General features: G+C 43.2%; 1 protein-coding gene across 2 annotated transcripts; it reads right to left on the bottom strand.

Annotated features, from left to right (window-relative positions):
- Positions 1-18,245: 18,245 nt before the first annotated feature.
- On the bottom strand, positions 18,246-25,316 carry LOC307130014 (uncharacterized protein). Of its 2 annotated transcripts, XM_079822834.1 has the most exons (4): positions 25,242-25,316; positions 24,593-24,643; positions 24,187-24,424; positions 18,246-19,476 (listed from the first exon to the last, which is right to left on the bottom strand). In XM_079822834.1, exons 3-4 carry the CDS (start codon positions 24,272-24,274, stop codon positions 18,623-18,625), a joined length of 942 nt encoding a protein of 313 aa, XP_079678960.1. In that variant the 5' UTR covers positions 24,275-24,424; positions 24,593-24,643; positions 25,242-25,316; the 3' UTR covers positions 18,246-18,622. The 2 variants fall into 2 exon arrangements, with proteins under 2 accessions (XP_079678960.1, XP_079678961.1); XM_079822835.1 differs by lacking the exon at positions 24,593-24,643.
- Positions 25,317-26,773: the final 1,457 nt, after the last annotated feature.

Here is a 26,773-nt window from a genome sequence, read left to right as displayed (position 1 = left end):
TGTAGAGTTTACTGTGCTGTGAGTAATTGTGGGCGCATCAGTGTAATCTGATGCTGCTCTAAATGTTGTACATGTCATGTCGTGACTACTATGTTGCTCGGAACTGCACCAAGAATTTCACCTGCTGTTGCACTTGTGTACATGGCTGTGTGACAATAAAGTGATTTGATTTGATTTGATTTGATTTGGTGCGTTCACACCGGACGCGAATGAAATGTTTTGCGCGAGTGATTTACATGTTAAGTTACATTTCATGTTAAGTCAATGTAAAGACGCGAATAGGCATTCTGCAGCGCAATTCGCGTGAATGAGAAGTCCCGCACGTCGTCATCACCGGACCCTGCCGGATCGTCGGCGAGCGGGGGGTTTCCTACAAAGATGTCCTCTTCGGGGAACTCAGGATTGGGCTGGTCAGCCCAGACAAGAGCAGTCACGCCCCGGGAGGTCCCCGGTGGCGGGCTGTCGTCACTATGTCCCACTGGGTAGCAGCAACTTATGGTGGCGTCGCAGGAGTAACTAGGCAGCACCAGACAGTGACTGCAGTTCTCCGGATTCTCTATGGCCTCTTCCGCGTGCTTGAGGCCCAAGCAGACCGCGCAGAAAGGGTGAATATCATAGCGGCAAGAGCACCACACGCGGCCGGGCAGGCCCGTGATAAACTAGCGCCGGAAAGAAGCAGGAATAGAGAGCGACATACCGGCGAAGAACTCAGAACAAATCTGTGGTGGCAGCCGTGGAACAGGAATGACGAGGAAGAGCGTGGGCGGCTCCGAGAGCAGACACAGAGAAACTGGCAGAATAGAAACTGTCACGCCCGGCGGAGGCAGATCCGAAGATATTTCCTCCTGCAGACAATAAGTGAGCAGCGCAAATTCGACCGAGCTGTATCAGTGCAGAGATCGCGAGAAGCGAATGTCAACTGGAGTACAGTAGCGCGTGCAGGCTATATATGCCCGCAGGTAAGGGGCGGGGCCTTACCGGGCATTGGCTGCGCGCTCCTGCCTGTCTTGTCAGACTTGGTGCAATTGGATGCTTCTGCAGAGGTCAGGTACGGATGCCCTTCCCATAGGTGGATCTCGAACACGAGATGATGAAAGAGAACAACTTTCCCCAGTGGACAATTAATACATCTATCTATCTATATATCTCCCTAATTATCTATCTGTCTGTCTATCTAATTGCATCTATATCTGCTCCGCCAGACGGACACATTGACGAGAATATCAGTTTTGTACATTATTTCGTTATGTTTGCCATATTATTTATGAGGATGAATTGCATAACATGCCAATATTATTGCAGAACATATTTCACAAATATGTGTTATTTTACATTTCTGTTGTAATTTTCGTTTGATTTTGTTTGTTTTACACTGCAGATTTGATCAAACGGGTGTTTGTGTAGGCTGTTAATTGTAAGACTTGCTTTGTGAAGTCTTCATGTTATTTATGAGGCAGTATAGCCATTTCTTTTACACAACGGTCTACAGTTTCACACACTTTCACGTGTTTCTTCCATCTGCCGACGGTGTCGCCATTTCTCATTTCACCCGTTTTTGTGCGTACGCCTAGGTCAGAGCTTGCGTGAAGGACCGCACATTTTCCCGTCAAGTTTTCTTTTTATAAATACCAATTATTGCGTAGAGAGCGGCGTACGCCTTCTTTTGTGCATACGCAACGTTTATAAATGAGGCACCAGGCTTTTCCGATGATATGTGTTTTGTCAAGATTAGAAAAGACTTTGATTATAAAGTAGTTAAAATACATTTTGTAATATGAAATATGACACCGCCCACCAATTTAGAGTACAGTTTCCATGGTAACCCAACGTCCAATTTCAAAACGGTTTTCACAGGATTAATTTTGAGTTCGTAAGCTTTCGAATGATACCTAATTTATGATAATTACTCAAATATATGATACGAAAAAAGGCGATCAATAAAAGAGCACCAGGGGTCCCGCCAATTGTGTTCTGTGATCCTTACCAAACACAACAACACTCCCATTGTAGTATTTGGGTGGGGGGTTGGTGATGTCACTCTTGCCTGTCTTCAAAACTTGAGAGCCCTGCAACACACATGACAGCGCTGTAAAAATAAAATAGAAAGAAAGCATTGTTAAGCATTAAAGTTGTTTATATTATGTTTCAAGTAAATCAAAGGTATTGGATTTTGTTTTCTTGTTTGTATAAAGTGATTGTCATGTGACTCTTCCTGGGTTATTTAACCCTGAAGTGTTAGCATCAACAGAATGGCAAACGTGAATTCAGATATACATGGGCTCCTGATTATTCTACTGTTGGTTACCAGGCAAACACGGTAAAAGAGTTAATATCTTATGTATTTCTTTATTTGATTTTGTGTCTTTATGGAGTTGTGTGTAAAACCTGTGTTTTGTTGTTTCTGTTTATGTCTAGTTTTCACAGTGTCTCAAATCAATAAATAAAAACTTATGGACATCAGTAGTTCAGAAGCGTGGACTGTTGAATAACCAACGAGTAGTTACAGATGGCAAGCATAGATGAACCCAATGGAATCACATGACAAACCAGGAAACATGACATTGAACATAACAAAATAAAATAAGAACATGAAACAAAACGTCTCGGTTACGTATGTAACCCTCGTTCCCTGAAGGAGGGAACGGAGACGAGCCAATGAACATTGGCATGTGGTTCACTCATTCCACGCACCGCCCCGCATTGCGGGTATAAATACGAAAGTGGAAGTACCGCATATCGTTTTCAACTGAGGATCAGGATAAGTGGCTCGGGCCTTCAGCTGAAGCACAGCACCTGGCAACGGGATGTACGTCTCCGTTCCCTCCTTCAGGGAACGAGGGTTACATACGTAACCGAGACGTTCCCTTTCAGTCGGTCACGTTCAACGAACGTCGGAACTGACCGACGAATTGGGATCCCTACCAACACGCCAGGGATGCTGGCCCTTCCAGCGCCCTGCCTGAGCTCGCTGGACCACTCCTATGTTGGAGTGGGAGTCAGGGCTCCCGGCAGGGAAGGACAGTCACTGCTGTTCTTGCAAGACCCACTCAGCGTGACTATTGGATAATGCTGGGAAAGCGTGCCCGTCTCGGGGGATGGTACGCTGCGGAGCCACATCCTTCAACGGAAGGAGAGGTGGAAATACGCATAAGGACTAACCTATCAGGGTAGTACAACATATGGAAGTCTCTGGGGTGGATCCAACCTGGTCCCAGGGGGGAAGGAACACGCCCAGAGATGACAGAGCGGGCTCTGTCCAGGGAAAGACACGGGGCTAGCCTATTAGAGTAGCAGATACCGTGGAGAATACACATATGGGATAGCTGTTAGGGGACCGCAACATATGGAACCCAGCCTACACACACGTTCCACAAGCATACGGGAGCAGGCCTAGCGTCAGACGGCCGCAACGTCTGATACCGAAGGGGTGACGGAGGAACTCACAGGGTTAGCCGTTTCCGGGGAACTCAACTGGAGCGAATAGACGCATGTATACGGCCTGGAGGGCGGGAGTGGCGTTGCAAGCCGACACTAGAACAGGTACTTAGCGCTACTGGGGGCGAGGATGCGGGAAGATACCGGCTCTACACGGAGGCTATAGAATCTAGCGAACGTGTTAGGTGTCGCCCAGCCCGCAGCTCTACATATGTCTGTCAGCAAGGCGCCTTGAGCCAGCGCCCAGGAGAAAGCTACACTCGTTGTGGAGTGCACTCGCACCCCAAACGGGCAAGGCACGTCTTGGGACTGGTAAGCCAAGATGATGGCATCCACTATCCAGTGGGCCAACCTCTGCTTGGAGACAGCCTTTCCCTTCTGCTGGCCTCCGTAACAAACGAAGAGCTGCTGTGAGGTTCTGAAGCTCTGAGGAGCGCGGACAGGACATAACAAAGCTATGGGTCTATGGGGCTGGGTCTGCCTCCTCCGAAGGCAGCGCTTGCAGGTTCACCACCTGGTCCCGAAAGGGAGTGGTAGGAACCTTGGGCACGTATCCAGGCCGGGGTCTCAGGACAACGTGAGAGTAGGCCGGCCCGAATTCTAGGCACGATTCATCGTCCGAAAGTGCATGCAGGTCCCCTACCCTCTTGATTGAGGCCAATGCCGTCAGGAGAACTGTCTTCATGGACAGGATTTTTAGCTCAACAGACTGCAAAGGCTCAAATGGAGGACCCTGGAGTGCTCTAAGCACCAGGGCTAAATCCCAAGAGGGTAACGAGGTTGAACGAGGAGGATTCAGTCTCCTCGCACCTCTGAGGAACCTGACGATTAAGTCGTGCTTACCTAAGGATTTACCGTCTACTGCATTGTGATATGCCGCGACGTACACTTTGAGGGTGGAGGGAGACCGCCTTCGCTCCAACCCATCCTGCAGGAAGGAAAGCACAACGTTAATCAAACACTTCCGGGGGCCTTCCTGGCGGGAAGAACACCACTCAACGAACAGGTTCCACTTCAGTGAGTAGAGGCGCCTCGTAGAGGGGCTTAGAAGACATTTTCCCAATGTTGAATGCATTTGTTTTCAAGGCCATTATAATAAATCAAATGTAACGCATTACTAATGAAGAGACATATTTCATTAACAAGTCCAACATTATTCAAACTTCACATGGTTTCATCGCAATGCCGATGAAAATCGCTGTCATTTTCATCCGGATTGCATGTTCAGGCTTCCTAGGGACGGGGAGTTAGGGATCAATGGTCATCTAACACACGTAACGTTACAAACTTTTTTTTAAATCCCAACAGAGGGTTTTTCATTTGTGAGATTGATACGAATAATTTAACGACTAGTAGGCTACAACTTACCTCCAAACAGCAGGACTTTTTCTCTGGTTCTTTTCTGCTAATATTGTTAGAAAGGTCGAGTTCAGTGCGCATGCTCTGCTTTCAGTCAGTCATCATAAGCCCAGAGAGCAGAATGTACGAGCGGGACTGTGTGTGCAGAGTGTGCGTCAATAGGCAAGGCAAGGCAAGGCAAGTTTATTTGTATAGCACATTTCATACACAGTGGCAATTCAAAGTGCTTTACACAGAAATGAAATAAAAATATTACAGTTATAATAGGAATTAAAAGAAATAAAAAATAAAGAAAACATTGAAAGATAAAAATAAAGAGTATAATTAAGAATAAAAATAAGAACAGGGTTAAATTTAAGCATATAAATTAAAATGCAAGCAGTTCGGACAAAGCACGTACAGTGGCACAGTGCTCATTCTGTAAATGCACAGCTGAACAGATGTGTTTTGAGTCTGGATTTGAAAGTGGCTACTGTTTGAGCACATCTGATCTGATCAGGAAGCTGGTTCCAGCTACGGCTGGCATAATAGCTAAAAGCAGACTCTCCTTGCTTTGAGTGAACCCTTGGTATTTCTAATTGACTTGATCCTGATGATCTGAGTGATCTGTTGGGTTTGTATTTAATCAGCATATCTGCAATGTATTGAGGTCCTAGGTCATTGAGTGATTTATATACAAGTAATAGCACTTTAAAATCGATCCTAAATGTAACTGGAAGCCAGTGTAAAGATCTGAGGACTGGTGTGATATGGTCATATTTTCTGGTTCTGCTCAGGATCCTGGCAGCAGCGTTCTGTATGAGCTGCAGCTGTCTAATGGTCTTTTTGGGAAGGCCGGTGAGGAGACCATTACAATAGTCCACCCTGCTGGTAATAAAAGCATGAACGAGTTTCTCTAAGTCTTGCCTGGAAACAAAGCATCTAATTCTTGATATGTTTTTGAGATGATAGTAAGCGGATTTAGTTATTGCTTTGACATGACTATTGAAACTCAGGTCTGACTCCAAAATCACACCAAGATTCCTGACTTGATTTTTTGATTTCAGGCCTTTAGCCTCAAGATATGCATTCACCTTGAGAATTTCATCTTTGTTTCCAAATGTAGTAATTTCAGTTTTGTCTTTGTTTAACTGAAGAAAGTTTTGGCACATCCAACTGTTAACTTCATCAATGCATTTACATAGAGAGTCAATGGGGCTGTAGTCATTAGGTGATAGGGCTAAGTAGATCTGGGTGTCGTCAGCATAGCTGTGGTAAGCCATTTTGTTATTTTTCATTATTTGGCTCAGTGGCAGCATGTACAGGTTGAATAGGAGTGGTGCAAGAATTGACCCTTGTGGGACTCCGCATGTCATGGATGTCCACTCAGACTTATGGTCACCTATACTCACATAATAACCTCTCCCTTCTAAGTATGACCTGAACCATTTGAGGACCATTCCAGAAAGCCCAACCCAATTTTCTAGCCTGTCAAGAAGTATGTTGTGGTCAACAGTGTCGAATGCAGCACTGAGGTCCAGTAGTACCAGAATTGATGTTTTGCCTGTATCTGTATTGAGGCGAATATCATTTATAATCTTTATGAGCGCTGTCTCTGTGCTGTGATGCGGTCGGAAACCAGATTGAAAATTGTCAAAGTATCCGTTTGAGTTCAAGAATTTGTTCAGCTGACTGAAAACAACTTTTTCAATGATCTTGCCTATGAAGGGGAGATTTGAGATTGGTCTGTAGTTGCTCAATATGGAGTTATCCAGATTTCTCTTTTTCAGGAGAGGCTTTACTACTGCGGTTTTTAGGGAGTTTGGAAAAGTCCCAGAAAGAAGTGAGGCGTTTACCACTTCTAGGAGATCTGCTTCTAAACAGTTAAACACACTTTTGAAAAAAGAAGTGGGGAGTGTGTCAAGGGCGCAGGTTGATGTTTTAAGGTGCTGTACTGTTTCTTCTAAAATTTTACCATCAATTGCTTCGAAATCAGTCATAGTAACTTTCTGAGGCTGTGGTCTGATCTGATTCACCCCAGAGAAACTCAAGGATGTGCTGATCGCATTTCTGATATTAATGATTTTCTCGGAGAAGAAGGAGGCAAACTCACTGCATTTGCTGTCTGAGAGCATTTCACTGGGAATGTGACTCGGGGGGTTTGTTAGTCTCTCTACAGTAGCAAAAAGAGTGCGTGTGTTGTTTATGTTTCTGTTTATAATATTTGAAAAGAAGGTCTGTCTAGCTTTGCCTAGTTCCACATTGAAAGCACGAAGACTGTCTTTATAGATCTTATAATGGACTACAAGTTTTGTCTTTCGCCACATGCGTTCCGATTTCCTGCATTGTCTTTTCATTAATTGCACTGCTGTTGAGTTTCTCCAGGGTGCTTTTTGTTTGCCACTCTTTTTCCTGGCTTTTACAGGAGCAATATCATCAATTACACCCTTAATTTTTGAGTTAAAAGAGTCAAGGAGAAAATCAACAGAGTCTGCAGATATGCTTGGTGTTAGAGATATAGCCTTCATAAACAGCACACTAGTGTTCTCATTTAAGCATCTCTTTTTGACAGAGACAGATCTAGTTTCAATGGCAGGAGAGATTGATATATCAAAGAAAATACAGAAATGATCAGACAGTGCCACATCCTTAATAACTATTGATGAAATATTTAGACCCTTACTGATAAGTAAATCTAAAGTGTGTCCACAATCATGTGTGGGTCCGTGAACATGTTGTGTCCAGGGGCGTAAATCCCGGGGGGGTCGGGGGGGTCAGGACCCCCCCCCATCTGAGGGCTGTCCCCCCCTAAAAACCATGCTGAGTATTGTAAATGATATATTGATATATACTTAAAATAATTGTGTAAGTAGTAAAACAATACAAACGCAAAAGGGGCAAAAAATTTTTTTAATTTAGAAACATTTTGAGTCCCCCCCACCCCCTCCCTTGTCTCACAGTGGTTTGATCCACCGCGGACCTCACCTACCTATAGACCGTTAAAATAATACCACAAGTTTGGGGAGAAAACAAAAGCTCTTCAGTTCAGGCAGAAGTTGTGAAACTCCAGTAAGTAAACTGTCAATGCCATTTTATTCACTTTAAACATCAGATTAAGTGATTATTTTCTCTTGAAAAGAGATGAGGTGATGATGATGAAAAATTATATGATATCCGATGTATTTTCCATGAGTCTGCTATGTTAGCGATTGTAACGTTGCCTAGCTTGTTTGGTAACGTTAGCTTGTTTAATACCGTAGTTTTTTTGGATAGAAATGCTGCCTTCGCGTGCTATCGGGATTATTGTAAATACGAGTTTCCTAGTTAAAAATAGCTCATGAACGCTCTTTGAAGTCACTCGTTTCAATGCAATGAGCTCATAATCAGAAGTGTTAACGTTAATTATGAAATTTCCGATAGCACGCTAAAGCAGCATTAGTCACCCACAACAACTAACAAGGTTTTAAGCCTATGTGTGTGAACTGATATTTATTAGGTTTATATTTTAGATCTACCGTTGTGTTGGGTTTTGCTTAATATGATGTTAAGTGGCAGATCAGTGGGCTAGCTGCAGTTGAATATCAAAATATCTATGAATATCATAGTGTAAAATACTATGTGGAGGACGCAAGAAAATTTTATAATTATAATATTACCGTGGTAAACCTAACTATAAACAAATATCACTTTGTGTTGTTGGTCAGATAAAATGACAGAAAAAAGGAAAACGGACCATCCATCCATCCATCCATCTTCTTCCGCTTATCCGGGGCCAGGTCGCGGGGGCAGCAGTCTAAGCAGAGATGCCCAGACTTCCCTCTCCCTAGACACTTCTTCCAGCTCTTCCGGGGGGACACCGAGGCGTTCCAAGGCCAGCCGGGAGACATAGTCCCTCCAGCGTGTCCTTGGTCTTCCCCGGGGCCTCCTCCCGGTTGGACATGCCCGAAACACCTTCCCGGGAAGGCGTTCAGGAGGCATCCGGAACAGATGCCCGAGCCACCTCAGCTGTCCCCTCTTGATGTGGAGGAGCAGCGGCTCTACTCCGAGTTCCTCCCGAGTGACTGAGCTTCTCACCCTATCTCTAAGGGAGCGCCCAGCCACCCTGCGGAGAAAACTCATTTCGGCCGCCTGTATCCGGGATCTTGTCCTTTCGGTCATGACCCAAAGCTCATGACCATAGGTGAGAGTAGGAACGTAGATTGACCGGTAAATCGAGAGCTTCGCCTTACGGCTTAGCTCTTTCTTCACCACGACAGACCGGTACATCGACCGCATTACTGCAGAAGCTGCACCGATCCGTCTGTCAATCTCCCGTTCCATCCTCCCCTCACTCGTGAACAAGACCCCTAGATACTTGAACTCCTCCACTTGGGGCAGGAACTCTCCACCAACCTGAAGTGGGCAAGCCACCCTTTTCCGACTGAGGACCATGGCCTCGGATTTGGAGGTGCTGATCCCCATCCCAGCCGCTTCACACTCGGCTACAAACCGTCCCAGTGCATGCTGAAGGTCCTGGTTAGAAGGGGCCAACACGACAACGTCATCCGCAAAGAGCAGAGACGAAACCGTGTGGTCCCCAAACCTGACACCCTCCGGCCCTTGGCTGCGCCTAGAAATTCTGTCCATAAAAATTATGAACAGAACCGGCGACAAAGGGCAGCCCTGCCGGAGTCCAACATGCACCGGGAACAAGTCTGACTTACTGCCGGCAATGCGGACCAAACTCCTGCTTCGGTCATACAGGGACCGGACAGCCCTCAGCAAAGGACCCCGGACCCCATATTCCCCCAGCACCCTCCACAGGGCGCCGCGAGGGACACAGTCGAAAGCCTTCTCCAAATCCACAAAACAAATGTGGACTGGTTGGGCAAACTCCCATGAACCCTCTAGCACCCTGTAGAGGGTATAGAGCTGGTCCAGTGTTCCACGACCAGGACGAAAACCACACTGTTCCTCCTGAATCCGAGGTTCCACTATCGGCCGAATTCTCCTCTCCAGTACCCTGGCATAGACTTTCCCGGGGAGGCTGAGAAGTGTGATCCCCCTATAGTTGGAACACACCCTCCGGTCCCCCTTTTTAAAAAGAGGAACCACCACCCCGGTCTGCCATCCCAGAGGCACTGTCCCCGACCGCCACGCGATGCTGCAGAGGCGTGTCAGCCAAGACAGCCCCACAACATCCAGAGACTTGAGGTACTCAGGGCGGATCTCATCCACCCCCGGTGCCTTGCCACCGAGGAGTTTCTTGACCACCTCGGTGACTTCAGCTTGGGTGATGGACGAGTCCTCCTCTGAGCCCCCAGCCTCTGCTTCCTCAATGGAAGACGTGACGGCGGGATTGAGGAGATCCTCGAAGTATTCCTTCCACCGTCCGACAACATCCCCAGTTGAGGTCAACAGCCGCCCATCGCCACTGTAAACAGTGTTGATAGGGCACTGCTTCCCCCTCCTGAGGCGCCGGACGGTTTGCCAGAATCTCTTCGAGGCCAGCCGATAGTCCTTTTCCATGGCCTCACCGAACTCCTCCCAGGCCCGAGTTTTTGCCTCCACCACCACCCGGGCTGCAGTCCGTTTAGCCTGCCGGTACCTGTCAGCTGCCTCAGGAGTCCCACAAGCCAGCCAGGCCCGATAGGACTCCTTCTTCAGCTTGACGGCATCCCTTACTTCCGGTGTCCACCACCGGGTTCGGGGATTGCCGCCTCGACAGGCACCGGAGACCTTGCGTCCACAGCTCCGAGCAGCCGCTTTGACAATGGAGGTGGAGAACATGGTCCACTCGGACTCAATATCTCCAGCCTCCCTCGGGATCCGGTCGAAGCTCTTCCGGAGGCAGGAGTTGAAGATCTCTCTGACAGGAGACTCGGCCAAACGTTCCCAGCAGACCCTCACAGTACGTTTGGGTCTACCGAGTCTATCCAGCTTCCTCCCCCGCCATCGGATCCAACTCACCACCAGGTGGTGATCAGTTGACAGCTCCGCCCCTCTCTTCACCTGAGTGTCCAAGACATACGGCCGCAGGTCAGATGAAACGACCACGAAGTCGATCATTGACCTACGACCTAGGGTGTCCTGGTGCCATGTGCACTGATGGACACCCTTATGCTTGAACATGGTGTTCGTTATGGACAAACTGTAACTAGCACAGAAGTCCAATAACTGAACACCACTCGGGTTCAGATCAGGGGGGCCGTTCCTCCCAATCACGCCCCTCCAGGTTTCACTGTCATTGCCCACGTGGGCGTTGAAGTCCCCCAGTAGAACGACGGAGTCCCCAGTCGGAGCACTCTCCAGCACCCCTCCCAGGGACACCAAGAAGGTCGGGTACTCTGTTTGGCCCGTAGGCACACACAACAGTGAGAGACCTATCCCCGAGCCGAAGCCGCAGGGAAACGACCCTCTCGTTCACCGGGGTAAACTCCAACACATGGCGGCAGAGCTGGGGGGCTATAAGCAAACCCACACCAGCCTGCCGCCTCTCACCATGGGCAACTCCAGAGTGGTGAAGAGTCCATCCCCTCTCGAGAAGTGTGGTTCCAGAGCCCAAGCCGTGCGTGGAGGTGATTCCGACTATCTCTAGTCGGAACCTCTCAACCTCACGCACAAGCTCAGGCTCTTTCCCCGCCAGCGAGGTGACATTCCATGTCCCAAGAGCTAGTTTCCGTGTCCAGGGATCGGGTCGTCTAGGCCCCCGCCTTCGACTGCTGCCCGATTCGCTTTGCACCGGCCCCTTACGGTCCCTCCCGTGAGTGGTGGGCCCACGGGAAGGTGTCCCCACGTCGCTCCTTTGGGCTGAGCCCGGCCGGACCCCGTGGGGGAAGGCCCGGCCACCAGGCGCTCGCATACGAGCCCCAACCCCAGGCCTGGCTCCAGGGTGGGGCCCCGGCTGCGCCATACCGGGCGACGTCACGGTCCTCCTTTTATTTGGCATCATAAGGGTTTTTGAACTGCTCTTAGTCTGACCCGTCACCTAGGACCTGTTTGCCTTGGGAGACCCTACCAGGGGCATATAGCCCCGGACAACGTAGCTCCTAGGGTCATTCGGGTACTCAAACCCCTCCTGATCTATGAAAAATGATCTAATGTCCGTTTTTTTTATGTCCGTAAGGAAAACGGACATTAGATCATTTTTCAGTGCACCAAAACGCCAAGTAAGTACAAAACGTTCCCATGTTAAGGCAATTCAGCTTTAATTAAGGCAAAACATATTTTTAAAAATGGGTGCTTATCAAAATTCTAACATCACGGTGTCACAGGCAAAGGAGACAGAAAGTAGGCCTACTGAGGGACAGGGAGATCAGGGACAGTCAGCTATAGAGTCTCAGGTAAGTGTGTTGAGCTTTTTTTATGTTTTAATGGATGTGTGGCTGTTTAGCAGATGAGCACCACTGGTTCACAAATGTACAGTATGATCAGCAAATTTAACAACTGTTTTGAAAAAAAAGAGTCTTTATTTATTTAAGTTTTGCTATTGGGTTGGAAGAGGTAGTTATTATGAGTATGGAAAACATTTTTTTTCTGTTCTAGGAGTCAGACTGTTCTGAGACAGTGAGAGTAGAGGAAGGGTCAGAACCAGGGAGAGAGCCAGAGACTGCAGCACAGGGAGATGATATTGCCAGCACCAGCACAGGGGACAGGAGCACAGTTTTTAGTTTAGATTGCAGTGACTGCACAAAGCCATACCAACCACATCCCCAGTGTATCGAAAGACAAATGCTTCCTAACAAGTCATTGGCATTTCAAGAGAAATGGTACCAAGACTTTCCATGGCTACATTACAGTCCATCAGTGAAAGGGGTCTTGTGTTTTTTCTGCAGCAAAGGTGTTGCAAACCAGTCTTCTTTAGGTCATAGACCGGATGCTGCTTTTATTAGTACAGGCTTTAGAAATTGGAAAAAAGCCATTGAAAAATGTACAGCACACCAGACTTCCCAAGCCCACCGACATTATGTGACTGTGAGTGCACATCAGTCAAACCCAATCAGTGCCCAGTTATCCAGTGCATGGAGTAAACAGCAGGAGATGGCAAGACACTGCTTGAGGAAAATTGTTAGCTCTGTACGGCATGTGGCAAGGCAGGGACTATCTTTAAGAGGCCATACTGAAGAAAGTGGGAATCTGTATCAGCTCCTGAAACTTAGGGCAGAAGAGGATGATCCTATTTTATTAAAATGGTTAACAGATCGCACAGTTGCATACACAAGCCCAATTTCACAAAATGAAATCCTGAACATTATGGCCAATACAATAATCCGAGGCATTGTAAGTGAGATTAGGTCTCCAGCCCTTGTTCAGTTTTCTGTAATTGTCGATGGTACCCAGGATATCTCTGGTGTTGAGCAGGAAAGTGTTTGTCTGCGCTATGTGGACCATGACCTTGTCCCACATGAGGAGTTTATTGGGTTATACAGTTTATCAGAAACAACAGGCCAGGGCATTGCCAAGATGGTAACTGATGTGCTGTTGAGGCTTAATCTACCCATGTCTGCTTTACGTGGGCAGAGTTATGATGGTGCTTCAAATATGGCAGGGAAGTACAGTGGTGCTCAGGCAAAAGTGAGGGAGCAGCAGCCATTAGTTCTCTATGTGCATTGTGGTGCACACTGTGTCAGTCTAATCACACAGGCTGGCTGCTCAGCCTCTCCAATGATCCGGGACTGCCTTTCTTGGGTCCACCAGTTAGGAATCCTTTTTAGCCAGTCAGGAAAATTTAAGAGAATGTTTGAAAACATAGTTACCTATGAAAATGTACCCATCACAACACTGAAACCCCTATGTCCAACCAGGTGGACTGTGCGCAATTCTGCTATAATAGCTCTGCTAGGGCAGTATGAGCGGGTACTTGGCAGCCTAGAGGAGATGGCAAAAAGTACGTCTAGGACTGCTTCAACTGCCAGTGGCTTATTTGAGCACTTCAGCAAAGGTAAGACTGTGTTGGGTCTCACACTTGCTTCCGCTGTTGTTGGAGAGCTTGAGTGCCTAAACATTTCACTGCAGAAGAAGACCCAGACTGTCTCTGGTATGCAGGCTGCAGTAGATTGTGTCCGATCCTCTATTCAGGGAAAGAGAAATGACAAGAGCTATCTTGAACTGTATGAGAAAGCTACAGCATTAGTTAACTGCATTGAATCAGTTGACTCTATTGAGACCGCAAATTCAAGGCGCTTAGCTGGCAAAGCAGTGGATCATTACAGGGCAGAGTTCTTTAAAGTATTGGATTGTGTGGAGGTTCAGTTTGGTGACCGTTTCAACCAGGACAGTCTAAAGATGCTACAAAACTTAGAGAGTGTCCTTCTGACTGGGGTATTAAGTGATTCAATCGATGAGTACCCTGAGTTGCATAGAGGTTCTCTCTCAGTACAGTTGTCCCTCTTTCGCCACAAATACCCCTGTAGCAGCAGTGGAGAGGCAGCAGAGGTCCTAAGGGGAATGCCAGTAGAGGTGCGGGGGTTGTTTGACCAAGTTGAGGTCCTTGTCAGAATTTTGTTGGTGGTGCCAGTGTCCTCATGTGAAGCTGAGAGGAGCTTCAGTGCATTGCGGAGACTGAAGACATGGCTAAGGGCTACTATGGGCCAAGACAGACTTAACAGTCTGTTAGTTTGCAATGTGCACAGAGACAGGCTGGACAGCCTTAACATAAACAAAATATGCCAAGAGTTTGTGGGGCCAAGTGATACCAGGAAAAATACATTTGGTAATTTTGTTTAGTTTCTATCCTGTCATGTAAGTGCTTTAAGTTACAGCTATTTGGTACTTTTGTTTAGTGCCTGTCCAGTCATGTAAGTTTGCTTTAAATTACAGCTTTTTTTTTTATTGCTACATATAGAGCACTGCCTATAACCAAATAACCTAATAATTTTATTTGTTAAAAAACATTTTATTTATTTTATATGGAGACACTTTTTCACAACAACATGTCATTATGTTTAAAGTTAAGTTCAAATTTCATTGTATTTTGTTGATTTGGTTTGATTTGTCTAGACAACTTAAAAAATCTGCAATAAATAAATGGTTTTGAAGAATATTTTGGTCAATTTAGTGAGCTTATTCATTGAAACGGAGAGAAACTTTGAGAAGAAGGATAATGGCATTGGCACGTTCTCCATGCTACACTAATACTCTTTACTCTGTGCACACATATCCTTACGATATCCAAGTACAATTGTGCCTCTATTATTTGTGTCCCCTTCAAAAATGGCTCTTGAGAAATGTTATGTTTATCGTCCCCCCCAACTGTTAGATGAAATTTACGCCCCTGGTTGTGTCAAATCAAAAGTGTTAAGAACAGTCATGAGATCTTTTGTTGTACTGGATTCAGCATTGTCAATGTGAATGTTAAAATCCCCAGCAATAGCAAAACAGTCATACTCAGATGAGATTGCTGATAACAGCTCTGTAAAGTCATCAATAAAGGCCGGAGAATATTTCGGAGGCCTATAAATAATGATAAGCAGGATGCGTGGTGCACCTTTTAGCACAATGCCCAGATATTCTAGAGACAAATAGTCACCAAATGATACTTGCTTACATTGATAAACATCTTTAAATAGAGCTGCGACCCCCCCGCCCCTTATGACTGGTCTGCAGACACTCATAAAAGTAAAGTTAGGAGGGGCTGTTTCATTGAGGACTGTTGCACTGTAGCTGTCTTCTAGCCACGTTTCATTTAGAAGCAAAAAATCTAGGTTGTTTGTGGATATTAAGTCGTTGACTAGAAATGATTTGTTTTTAAGTGAACGGATGTTTAAGAGTGCTAACTTAACAGTATTAATTTTAATTTTTTCCCCCATAGTAATCTTAGTTTGACAATTAACAGGCAGCAGATTAGATGGGTTTGCCATACGGCCTGAGAAAGCCTTGGACTTTCTATCACGTAACAGAACAGAAATAGAGAAAGATAGAGACACACTGGGCTCACGCATGTTTTGTAAACATTTGATAAGATTGCTGGTGACTTTGCGAGGACCCAGAACACGTCACTGAGAGCTGGTATCAGTTGTTTTTGGTGCAGATGGAGGAGGGTGTGTGCCCTGACGTTGTGACCGAAGAAATCTCACAGGAGGAGGGGGAGAGCGAGCTGGGCCCACAGTCTTTGGTGGTTGTGGGCCTTGACGCTTTTTGGTTGATATCTGGGGGCTCGCAGCGATCGAGTATGATTGTCTGTTTCCAGTATAAACAAAATCCATTTTCTCTGTGAAGCTCAGAGGCGGGGATGCTGTAGAGCGGAATAACATGTCTGGTGAGGGGGGCTGTTTCTCTGGTGTTACCGGAAGCTGCAATATGTTATCGTCCGGTTCAAGGAGTGACATTTCTTCCAGCATATTGCTTATATTACATATAAGTTTTAAAATTTCACCAGTGGTCCCTGATGGTCCTGATGGTCCTGATTTCCTGATGGTCCCCATTTTTACCAGTGCCTCCACAGACTCCACAGTATGGGCTGAGATGTTACTGTTTAGTGCCTCGATCTGTGTCATTTGGACCAGTTCTAATTCGTCACAGTCTATCTGTGGTGAGCTCTGAGGGCGGGGCTCAGCTGGGAGTGTGTCCATGAGAAGTGGTTGTTGTGGCTGCGTGGTGTTATCATTGTCCTTGTGGGGTGTATCAACCGCGTGTCCATTCAGATGCTGAAATGAAGTCCTGTGATCGTACTTTACTGGTGTGTGTGTGCCATCCAGGTTGAGTGGGTTAGCACACACAGCTGAAGGATGATGAAGGGAAAAACAAATATTGTCCTTTAGCACTCTTGCACCGAGTTTGTTTGGGTAGAGGCCATTTGATGTAAACAGTTGTCTCTGACTCCAGAAGAGATTAAAATTGTCGATAAAGTTCACTCCCTTCATGTTGCAGGTTTTTTGCAGCCATGTATTAAGCCCAAGTAGCCGTGAAAACCTATTTGTTCCTTTTGCTGGAAGTGGTCCACTGATGAACGGCTGAACTTTCAGTTTTCTAAGTGTTTCAAAAAGTTCATTAAAATCCCTCTTGAGGAGTTCTGACTCCTCTCTCTGAATATCGTTCTTTCCCACATGAATGATGAGTCGATTTGCAGTCTTGTGTTTCATCAGAATGTTCTTAAGTTCCCTGTTGACATCAGAAACTGTTGCTTGTGGAAGGCAGCATGTAGTTGTATCCCTGCTGCTAATGTTTCTGATTGTTGAGTCCCCCACTATGAGAGTCCTGGGCTCGGCTGCGCTCTGAGCTGAGGGCCGCTGTCTGCTTGACCTTGAGCGCCTGTTAGCATTAGTGTTAGCTGCGGGCTGATTCAATCTGTGTTCGGTCACATTTATCACGTTTGGGGATTCTTCACCCACATTCATTAGCACTTCAAATCTGTTTTCAAGATGTATATTTGGTGGTAGAAAACTAGTGTTTGCAATCCTTGTGTCTGGGGTAGAGCATGCTAATGCGGCAATATGTGATGCTCGTGACAATCTGATGTCTCGAGTGCCTTTTGGTCTTGCTCCCTGTTTGTTCCATCGATTAGTGTGTTGATCAGTTACTTGTTTCTCTACATGTTGAGTAGCACTACATTTATGGGACTCACCGGCAGTGTGCAGAGGGCGATCATGATGAAGCTCTGCTGTGTGATTCGTCTGGTTGGATGGTTCCGCAAATAACTTTGTTTCAAGAACTGCAATCCTTTGTAAAAGTCTGTGGCAGTTTGTGCAGCAAGTAGATTCTAGAAGAGGCATTTTCTTATCCTTTTGAATGTAGGCAGCTGTGTTTTCCCTTCTCCGGAATGTAAGCTGGAGGCAGTGGGAGGCTGGTCGGTTGAAATATTCCGCTTTTTGTTTAGGAATTCAGTCACCAGAGTTTCTAATTTTATCATTGGAGTCAAGCTATGTCGTTTGAGCAATGTGCTGATTTGCTGAAGTTGTAAAATATAGAAGCGATAGAGCAAAGCGCGGAGCAGTAAGCAAGAGCGTCCGAACAGTAGCGAAGCAGGAAGTAGTCCTGCTACAATAAGTAAATGCAAGTTGACTGTTTACCAAGTTAATGCTAGATGCTGGTTAAGGAGTTGGTAAAGTCTTTATACGATGTCATCCTGATATTGAGTAATGAGTATTTACCAGTGTTAAAGCCGTTTATTGCGTGCTGTCGATTGCACGTGAACGTGCTTGATTGTGTTTCATAATAACTTGCAATTCCTATTATATACATTGCCAACAGTGTTTGGTTTGTATGCATGTGTGAGTGATTATAACTTTAACAGCTGAGGCACTTGCTATTTCAAGTTAATGAACGCGATGTTTCTAATTACGTGCTTTCAGTTAAATCACGTCATAATTAGTTTCGGTTTTGAGCGTTTTACCGTTTCTGACCACTAAGTGGCAGTATTGGTTTAGAATTTCATTGCTTGGATATTGATTCCTTTATTTGTTCTAATTACTTGATCATTTCGTTACTTGAGACATTTATGATGGAAACAATGTATTGAGAAAATGTTTGAGCAATAATACTCAGGACATATTGTTAATATATATCTTTATTCCTTTCTCTTTGCGCGCACACACACACACACACACACATGCATCTATTCATACGAACCCGTGTACTGCTGTGTTATGTACAGCTAAAGACTGCCAACAATTAAGCCTTGTTTGCTTGGAACTGATCGAATCCAGTGTGTTCACCACACTGAGGAAGCTAGATTTAAGCCATCACCTAATACAGTCCAACCCTTCCAGTACTACTATCGAACAAATATACTTTTTATATATTTAAAGATGGAACAATTTTTGGTTACAATAAACGATTGAAAAAGAGAATATAAACAATAAAGTATACTTTTTCACCAGGGATGGCACACAATAATTTACTTGAACGTTTTGTATCTGAAGAAAACATTTGCTCACTGTGACACAGAACAACACTTTTTAATATGAGTCACTAGATTACTTGAATATCTAAAACTCTTCTCACACTGAGTACAGCGGTACGGCTTCTCTCCAGTATGAACTCGCTCATGTATTTTCAGAGATCCAGACTGAGTGAAACTCTTCTTACAATATGAGCACTTGTAAGGTCTTTCTCCAGTATGAGTTCTTTGGTGCTGTTTCAGATTAGCAGGTTTTGTAAAGCTCTTCCCACAGTCACAGCACATATACTCTCTCACTTCATCATGTGTTTTCTGGTGCTGTTTAAAACTGTCCAGCCTTGAAAAACTCTTTCCACAGTGAGAACACACATGAGGCTTCTCATCTGAATGAACTTGCAGGTGTTGTTTTAGATGTGATGATGAAATAAACTCTTTACCACAATGATCACAGTGAAATGTTTTTTCTCCAGAGTGAATACGCAGATGATTCCTGAGATTAGATAAATATGTGAAACTCTTTCCACACTGAGTGCATGTATACGGTTTCTCTCCAGTGTGAACTCTCGTGTGTTTGTCAAGGTTTCCTTTACATATGAAACTCTTTCCACACTGAGTGCATGTATACGGTTTCTCTCCAGTGTGAACGCTCATGTGTGTGTTAAGGTCTCCTTTTTGTCTGTAACTCTTTCCACACTGAGTGCATGTATACGGTTTCTGTCCAGTGTGAACTCTCATGTGTTTGTCAAGGTTTCCTTTTTCTGTGAAACTCTTTCCACACTGAGTGCAGGTGTGCAGCTTTTTGGCTTTTTTTCTTTGAGTTTTAAAGTTATGATGTTCCTCCTCCTCTTCATTCAGTTCTTGTCTTTGCGGTTTCACTTCCACCTGGTCTAAAATACACATCAAGTTAGAATCAGTTCAAGTGAACCCTGATTTAAGGGGGAGAAAGCAACAGAGATCAGGGGTCTCATTTGTAAAACTTTGCGTATAAACCTTACTAAAAGTGTACATACGCACAAAAGATAGATTTTGCGTTTGCACAAAAAATTCAGATTTATAAAACCATGTGTACATCAGAACCTGCGCAAAAATCCCTTTATAAATCACAGCCAGCGGAAGATTTTGCGTAAGTGCATCTCCAACCCGTCTCCTCCCTGAAATCACCATATATGGAGCTTATAATGCCTAGTTTTACTATGCATAACCTCATTTGCATATAATTTGCATGCACATTAATAGGGATGTACCGAAATGAAAATTCTTGGCCGAAAACCGAAAAAGAGGAAACCAAGGCCGAAAACCGAAACAAATTATGCCAATTATTAGTACCATTGCATTTATGTCTATGACTGTGTACTAGCTTTACTAAAATCAAGGCATTGCAATTGCATAAATTAATATTAAAGTTTCAAAGAATAAATCAATTACAAATGATGCCAATATTTATTTAGCACATTACACAATGCACAGTATAAAATAAAATTCAAACTAAAAAGTTTAACTTGACCCCACTCATGTGTACCTTAAATAATAATGTACAGGTCTACAGAAAGGTTTTTAAATTAAATGTTCTCTCATAAAAACAAAGTGCATTTAGGTCAAGTGCATTTTAATTTTTTCTCTGTAGGACTACTACAAGAAAGTCCATTCAGAACATGTGCAACTGCTTAAAGATACTATAGATAACTATTTTCGCTGTAGGCCTAAAACATAAATGTATCAAAACAAAGACTGCCATAGCCCATATGTTAACTGTAGAATAGGGGTGTTGCGGTACACAAAACTGACGGTTCGGTACAGGTTCGGCACAGCAGTTTTACAAAATGGCTTTTTATTTATTTTTATTTTATTAAAAAAAAAGTATCTGTCCTTAAATGAATTAAATTATAACTAAAAGTTTATTGAATATATTGTTGTAAACTATATAGGGAGCCCTTACTTGCACATTAATATTAAAGGTTAACAACAGAGCCCAAACTATTAGCTTAAATTCAGTTGCTAATTATTTTTAGGTATAATAATCAACACTCAAATAACATAGTACGCAAACATGTAAACTTCACATAAGACAGTGTTTGCAATAACTTCTAAATCTAATTATAAAATAGTTTTTTATCCAATTCGTTGTTGAAATATAATCATTTATACACAGTGTCTGTCATTTTCATGACAGGTTTATTTAAACATAGTATACAATAAATAATCAAGACATCACTAACAGGTTAAGTAGAATATAATGAATATAACGGCTAATATAGAGCATATATTTAGTGAAAGAGTTGATTTCTCAAGTGAACTAACAGCTGTGGACACTGAATGACTGCCTGAGGTAAATGTGATGCTACATGACTGTTTAGTTTACAGCAGTTATATTGAGGTCTTTCCGCCGTTGAAACACTGACTGAGCGATTACACCACATATGACAGTAAGTTGTATCCTCAACATACCTTCAGATGTTCATTCATGTTTATTCTTTAGGAAGAGATGATCGATCGCGCTCACAAATGATCGCGTTCACGCACGCGCGCGCCGCCGCTTGAACTGTGATGTGATCAGTCACGCCACATTAAGGCCCAATCCCAATTCTATTTTACACCTCTTCGCCTTCCCCTACCCCTACGCGTTCCCCTTGCCCCTTGAAACATAGTGCCAAGGCGTAGGGGTGAAAATATTCCCCTAAGAAATGGGACACCACTACTATACCATTACACGTCATCACACGTCATCATACCCTGTTTATTTTATTAGTGTCCTGTGACATTTAACCAGTATAAACAGCAATGAAGTGCGTAGGCTATATCTAACAGAAATCAAGCGCGAGCACGTTTAACAAATTACTCACTCCCAAAAGAGTTTTGCGTTGTATTTGGATTTAATAAAACAGCGCTCATTTTCAGTTCAAAAACGTATGAGCTAGAGTTTCCTAAGATGTGGTGCTGCGATAATGTTCATATGTTATACGTCAAGTCAGTCGTTGCCTTGGTAACGCAAGAGTTTACAGACGAGATGTAAATATCGACTGCGTTATGAAGGATGACCAGATATATATATATATTTTTAACTATTATTAATATGTGTTCAAATCACTTAAATAGTGCATTTAGCAAGCTACGGAGAAACTGGCAGGCAGGCGACACACAAGTGATCGATCCCGAGTGGCAACACACACACATTCTAGCGGCAGTCGGTGGAGGAAAACTCCTCATACCCCTTCGTTTGAAGTGTGGTCCTGAAAAATCTTAGTTTGAAGGGCTATCTGGCCCTTCCCCTTACCCCTACCACTCCAGCCAAAAGAGAATCGAGACACCCCAACCCCTTCACGTGAACGCGCAAAACGAAGGGGTAGGGGAAAGAGAAGGGCTAAGGGGTAGAAATGGGATTGGGCCTAAAGAGCGTCAAAACGGCATTTATAGTTTGAATTTCGTGATAAATGTTGATCGATGTTGGTGTGGGAACTCGGATTGAAGTGTGTTCCTCGCTTAAAACATGCCCACTGTTAGCTGTTAAAGATTGCATTCGGAAACCGTTAGGTTTCACAGTGAAGTCTGTTCCTCTTCTCATTGAGAACATGAGGTGCTGCACTGAACAGCTCTCGCTGTCAGTGCTTGTGCATGGAGCAGACAAGTACTTGCGTGCCATCTTTTTCAGGTCAGGAAAGCGGCGCTGTGATTACTTCTCCAGTAGGCAAGAGGGTTATCACTTCTGGGGATGGGGACTTGGTGGGGATCACCGGAGTGGGCGTGCTCGTAGGTGTTTTCCTTTTCTGTGCCGCGTTCCTATCGGAAGCGATCGGAATGTTTGGATTTCAGGTGATAAATTAAACCCGACGTGGAGAAAGTCTTTGCAGACCCCCTCTTGAAGTTTCGGCATTACATGTTTTGCAAATCGCTGTTCGTAGGTGTTTCTCACATATACTGAAATACGTCCACACCGCAGACATGTTGCTTCAGACAAGCACATTCAGGTCGCGGTTTCTGTTTGCGTCATCACAACATTTCGGCCGTATTGTTTCGGTGATAAAAGTCTTTCGGCCGAAAACCGAAAATGCCCTTTTGGGCCATTTTCGGCCGAAAATTTCCGGTGGCTGAATATTCGGTGCATCCCTACACATTACCATCCACGTGATACCATGTTTAACACTGTCAAAGGTACAAGACATAGAAAAATATTAGATACAGACTATAAATGCCATTTGTGCCTTAAACAGTACATTGCTGACAATCATCCAATATCTTTATTATTTTTTAGAATAAATATATCAAAATTTCCATAAAAACTAAATTTTATACAATACTTCTCAGATATTTTTTTTTAAAATGAAGTTTATTCATTAATTTCCACGGGCCAAATATTATTTTAATTTAAAGAATTTTGTTAATTTTAAACCCTTCAACTCAAATTCATGCAGTTTTGCTGATAATGTGAACATATAGGATGTTTAGGCTATTTTAATTTAAACCGATAGGCCTACTTATTTATTGCAGTGTAAATACAATCGTCTGACTCAGAGCGTCACTGACAATGTATTTAAAAAAAGGAAACGTGCAAATCTTAATTTTTTTCTTCAAGTTGTATCCTTCAAATACAGTGGTATTTTTCATAATTTTGTGAAGATGTCTTTACACTCCGTGTCCGTGCAGCTGTGGTTGTAGGCTAAAGTAAGCTGTTATCATTGGACCTATTCAAACCGGATAATGGACCGTTCAACCACCGAATCCTGCAGTGTCTGTGATATTGAAGTAAGTGTGCATCACTGATCATCGTTCTCACTAAAACATATTTTGTCATACCGTGAGATCTGCAGTTTAGTTTAAAGAGGAATTATTGGAATGAACCTATCCTTGCTGTCATTATAACAGCGTGTCACAGGAAAACTGATCAAAGTAGCACCTCCACATGTCTATCTAAATTCATATAATTTTTGTTTAAATTCTGAGTAATGACTGTATGTAATTTCAGTGCATACTGCCATTAATGAAACTGGAACATTATTGTAAATGTGTATATCAATATGAAAACAGTTTTAAATTGTTCTTACTTCATTACTTTTCTCACTCTAGTAAAAGAGTTTATGCACATTTTAAAAAAAAATACATTTTGAATTACGTTTGGATTTTACTAGATGTATATAGCCTAAAACAATAGGCACAAATAACACTGTTGGATTTAATCTTCATGATAATGTGGATATAACGTATGAAATGGAGTGAAAATTAAATGTCATTAATTCTTATAATCGTTCTTCTTACATTTATTTTCTACAATATAACTTCAGTTCATGACCTCACCATCTGTGTCGCCAATTCCCTGTCTCCAGCTCAAAGTTTGCTTAAAAGTGCGCACATTCTCCTGTCAAGTTTGTTTTTTATAGATCATAACCTTTGCGTGGGAACTGGCTTACGTACGTTTATAAATGAGACCCCAGATCTTTCATGTGGCAAAGTCTGTCATTCACTTTTTAATATAGTTAACAATATGCTTGACTAGTACTATTATTATCATTTAGATGCATTTCTCTATCATTTATCATTCATATACTGTTCATTAATTCACATCCACTAAAGCAGTCAACAATGAAGAATCAAGAATGGACACAAACCTGTTTGTTCCTCAGTATCTTCTTCATGTTTTATTCTGGATAGTTCTGGATAACTCATGTCTTCAATCTCCTCTTTAATAAACTCCATCTTTAACAGTCACACAGATTTCCGCTGCTACACCTGGAGTTTGTCCTTCTCTTGTAGGATGATGTGGATATTCCCAGTATTTATTGGTGAATTGTTGTGGGAGGGGCTTCACTGCAGGTGTGAACTGTGATCACTGTGTTTTGATTCAATCTGCATTTAAAAAGTACAGGCCATAATGTTTAACTGAGCTGCTGAAAAGCCAAAAGTTCCCTGTTTTCACCTCATTCATTATGGTGATGTCTGAGATCTGCTGTAAATTGGCACATTAAGCACATTTTATTGGTGTCGACAGGCTGAAACAAACTACAGGATCATCACCTTTGAAATTTCACTTCAGTTCTTGTCTTTACTCTTTCACTTCCATTGAGTCTGAAATAAAACATTGATTATGTAAAACCAGTTCAAGGAGGATAAATGTGAAGATTCAAGTGAACCCTGATTTAACCTTACGAAAAAAATAACCATAGTTTTATTATAGTAAAAGTGTAGTAATCATGTTTGTTTGGCTAATTGATAACCATTAATATAACCACAGTTTTACCAAAAATACCATGGTTAAAATATGGTTAGAGTAGCAAAGCCGTGGTTAATGTGTGGTTACCACGATTTAACTATAACTATCTATCAAATATCAGATTTATGAGGAGCCATAGGTTAGTTCTGTCATTTTACAGTCAAAATGTGAATAAAAACTGCTGTACAAGATTATGATCTAAGTGCATGTTATATATCCCTAGATTATTTGGTTATTTTATCACAGCTCTTATGATTGTTATCTAAAAATATATGAACTAAGTCAAACAAGCAAGTGATCATCATCCACAAAACAAATCATAAATATGTAGATTTACAAACATTCACATCCGACTGTTATTTGTGTTATCGATATATTTAACTAACCTTACACATCTATTCAATAAAAAATGGACTGAATCCATTATTTGACATTAGTTGTGTGTTTGTTTACCTCTTGTAGTTTGTCCGTTCTCTCGTCTAGCTTCACTTTTCAGGCTCGCGCTCTCCAGCTGCCGCAAACGCGCTCTCAGCTGTCGTGAACACCTGCCGCACGCATTGAGCAGCAAATGTTACTCGCTTGTTTCCTCCAGGGGGCGCTCGGTGACTCGAAATAACCGAGAGAAATAACAGCAGTACCACATTAACCCGAGCTGCTTAAAACATCTCTGTCTCAGTCCAGTTTAGATCCAGTTTCATTTAATTTATCAAGCTGAGACAAACCTTTGAAATCTATGTTTTAAAATCAGTTCCCGCCTCAGAATTATAACAGTTTTAGGACATTTATTATACAGAGCCTATGGATGGCACACAATATTCTTTCACAAACCTGAAGTGAATGTGAGAAATGTGTTAATTTATAAATAAATGACATCTATGAAAATGTAACATTCTTTAATGTGTCTCCAGTTATGAGTGTAGATTTATGGATTTATACACGGGACAGCAGGAAGCAGTTTTGCTTTAAACTGAGCTGAGAAATCACATTATAAGAAAATAGTTTAACACCGAAAACATACCTGATATTAAACACAAATGTAAGCAGCATCTTTGAGTGTGAATCGCCCTTTTTTTCCCTATAAAATAAATATCGTGCTCTCAAAACATGACTATACATTAGTAAATAATTGAATGGTATGCAAAAGATTTACAAATGTGTTGTAAGTTATATTAAAAATTGTAAATCATGAAATAAATCATGGTTTAACAGTTATTAGATGATAATTATTATAGATAATTATTCACTTACACATCATTTAAGTATTTATGTAAAACATATTTTAGTATCATTATCTCTCAATAAACAATGGTTAATATTGTGTTGGTCCCTGTTTTGCTGCCAAAATAGCCCTGACCCGTCGAGGCATGGACTCCACTAGACTCCTGAAGGTGTGCTGTGGTATCAGAACCAGCATTAACTTCTTGAGCAGTTTGAGCTCCAGTAACTCGTCTGTTTGATCGGCCCACACGGGCCAGCCTTCGCTCCCCACGTGCATCAATGAGCCTTGGCCGCCCATGACCCCGTCTCCGGTTCACCAGATACCACTGAAATAGATACATAAGCCGTGTTTCCACCGCAGGAACTTTCCCCAGGAACTAGGAACTTTGGGGTGGTATTCGGTGTGTTTCGACCACAGGAACCAGGGTCTAAATGAAGTTCCGGGTAAATATTTCCCCCTCCAAACGGCCATGCTCCCGAGGTGGTACTTTTTCAAAGTTCGGGAACTTTCGGGGGTGGGACTTGGGCACTGAACATGCTGATTGGTTGAACTCACCCAGCATTTTATTTCAACCAGCATTTTTAAAAGTCTTTTGCGAGGTTCGTTCTGCGTTCAGTAAATATCAGTCTTGCTCTTTCTGTCCGATGGCGCGTGTTGTCTCAGTCATCTCACGGTCAATGTCCGTAATAGCTGATAATAACATACGTTGTCTTATTTTAAATCTAGCTTTACGAGCTTTCAGAATACGCTTTTGTATCAGTGCTCG

The sequence above is a fragment of the Gobio gobio genome (assembly GCF_949357685.1).
Source record: "Gobio gobio genome assembly, chromosome: 8".
NCBI classification, from domain to species: Eukaryota; Metazoa; Chordata; class Actinopteri; order Cypriniformes; family Gobionidae; genus Gobio; species Gobio gobio.
The sequence above is the reverse complement of the archived record's forward strand: the minus strand, read 5'-3'. Positions and strand labels throughout refer to the sequence as shown.

Bases quoted from the DNA above. Each gene is read 5' to 3' on its own strand.
- LOC307130014 (XM_079822834.1), bottom strand. From the start codon at position 24,274: ATGGAGTTTATTAAAGAGGAGATTGAAGACATGAGTTATCCAGAACTA. The intron at 19,477-24,186 runs GTTTGTGTCCAT...TGTGTATTTTAG, and splicing joins AGATACTGAGGAACAAACAG to ACCAGGTGGAAGTGAAACCG.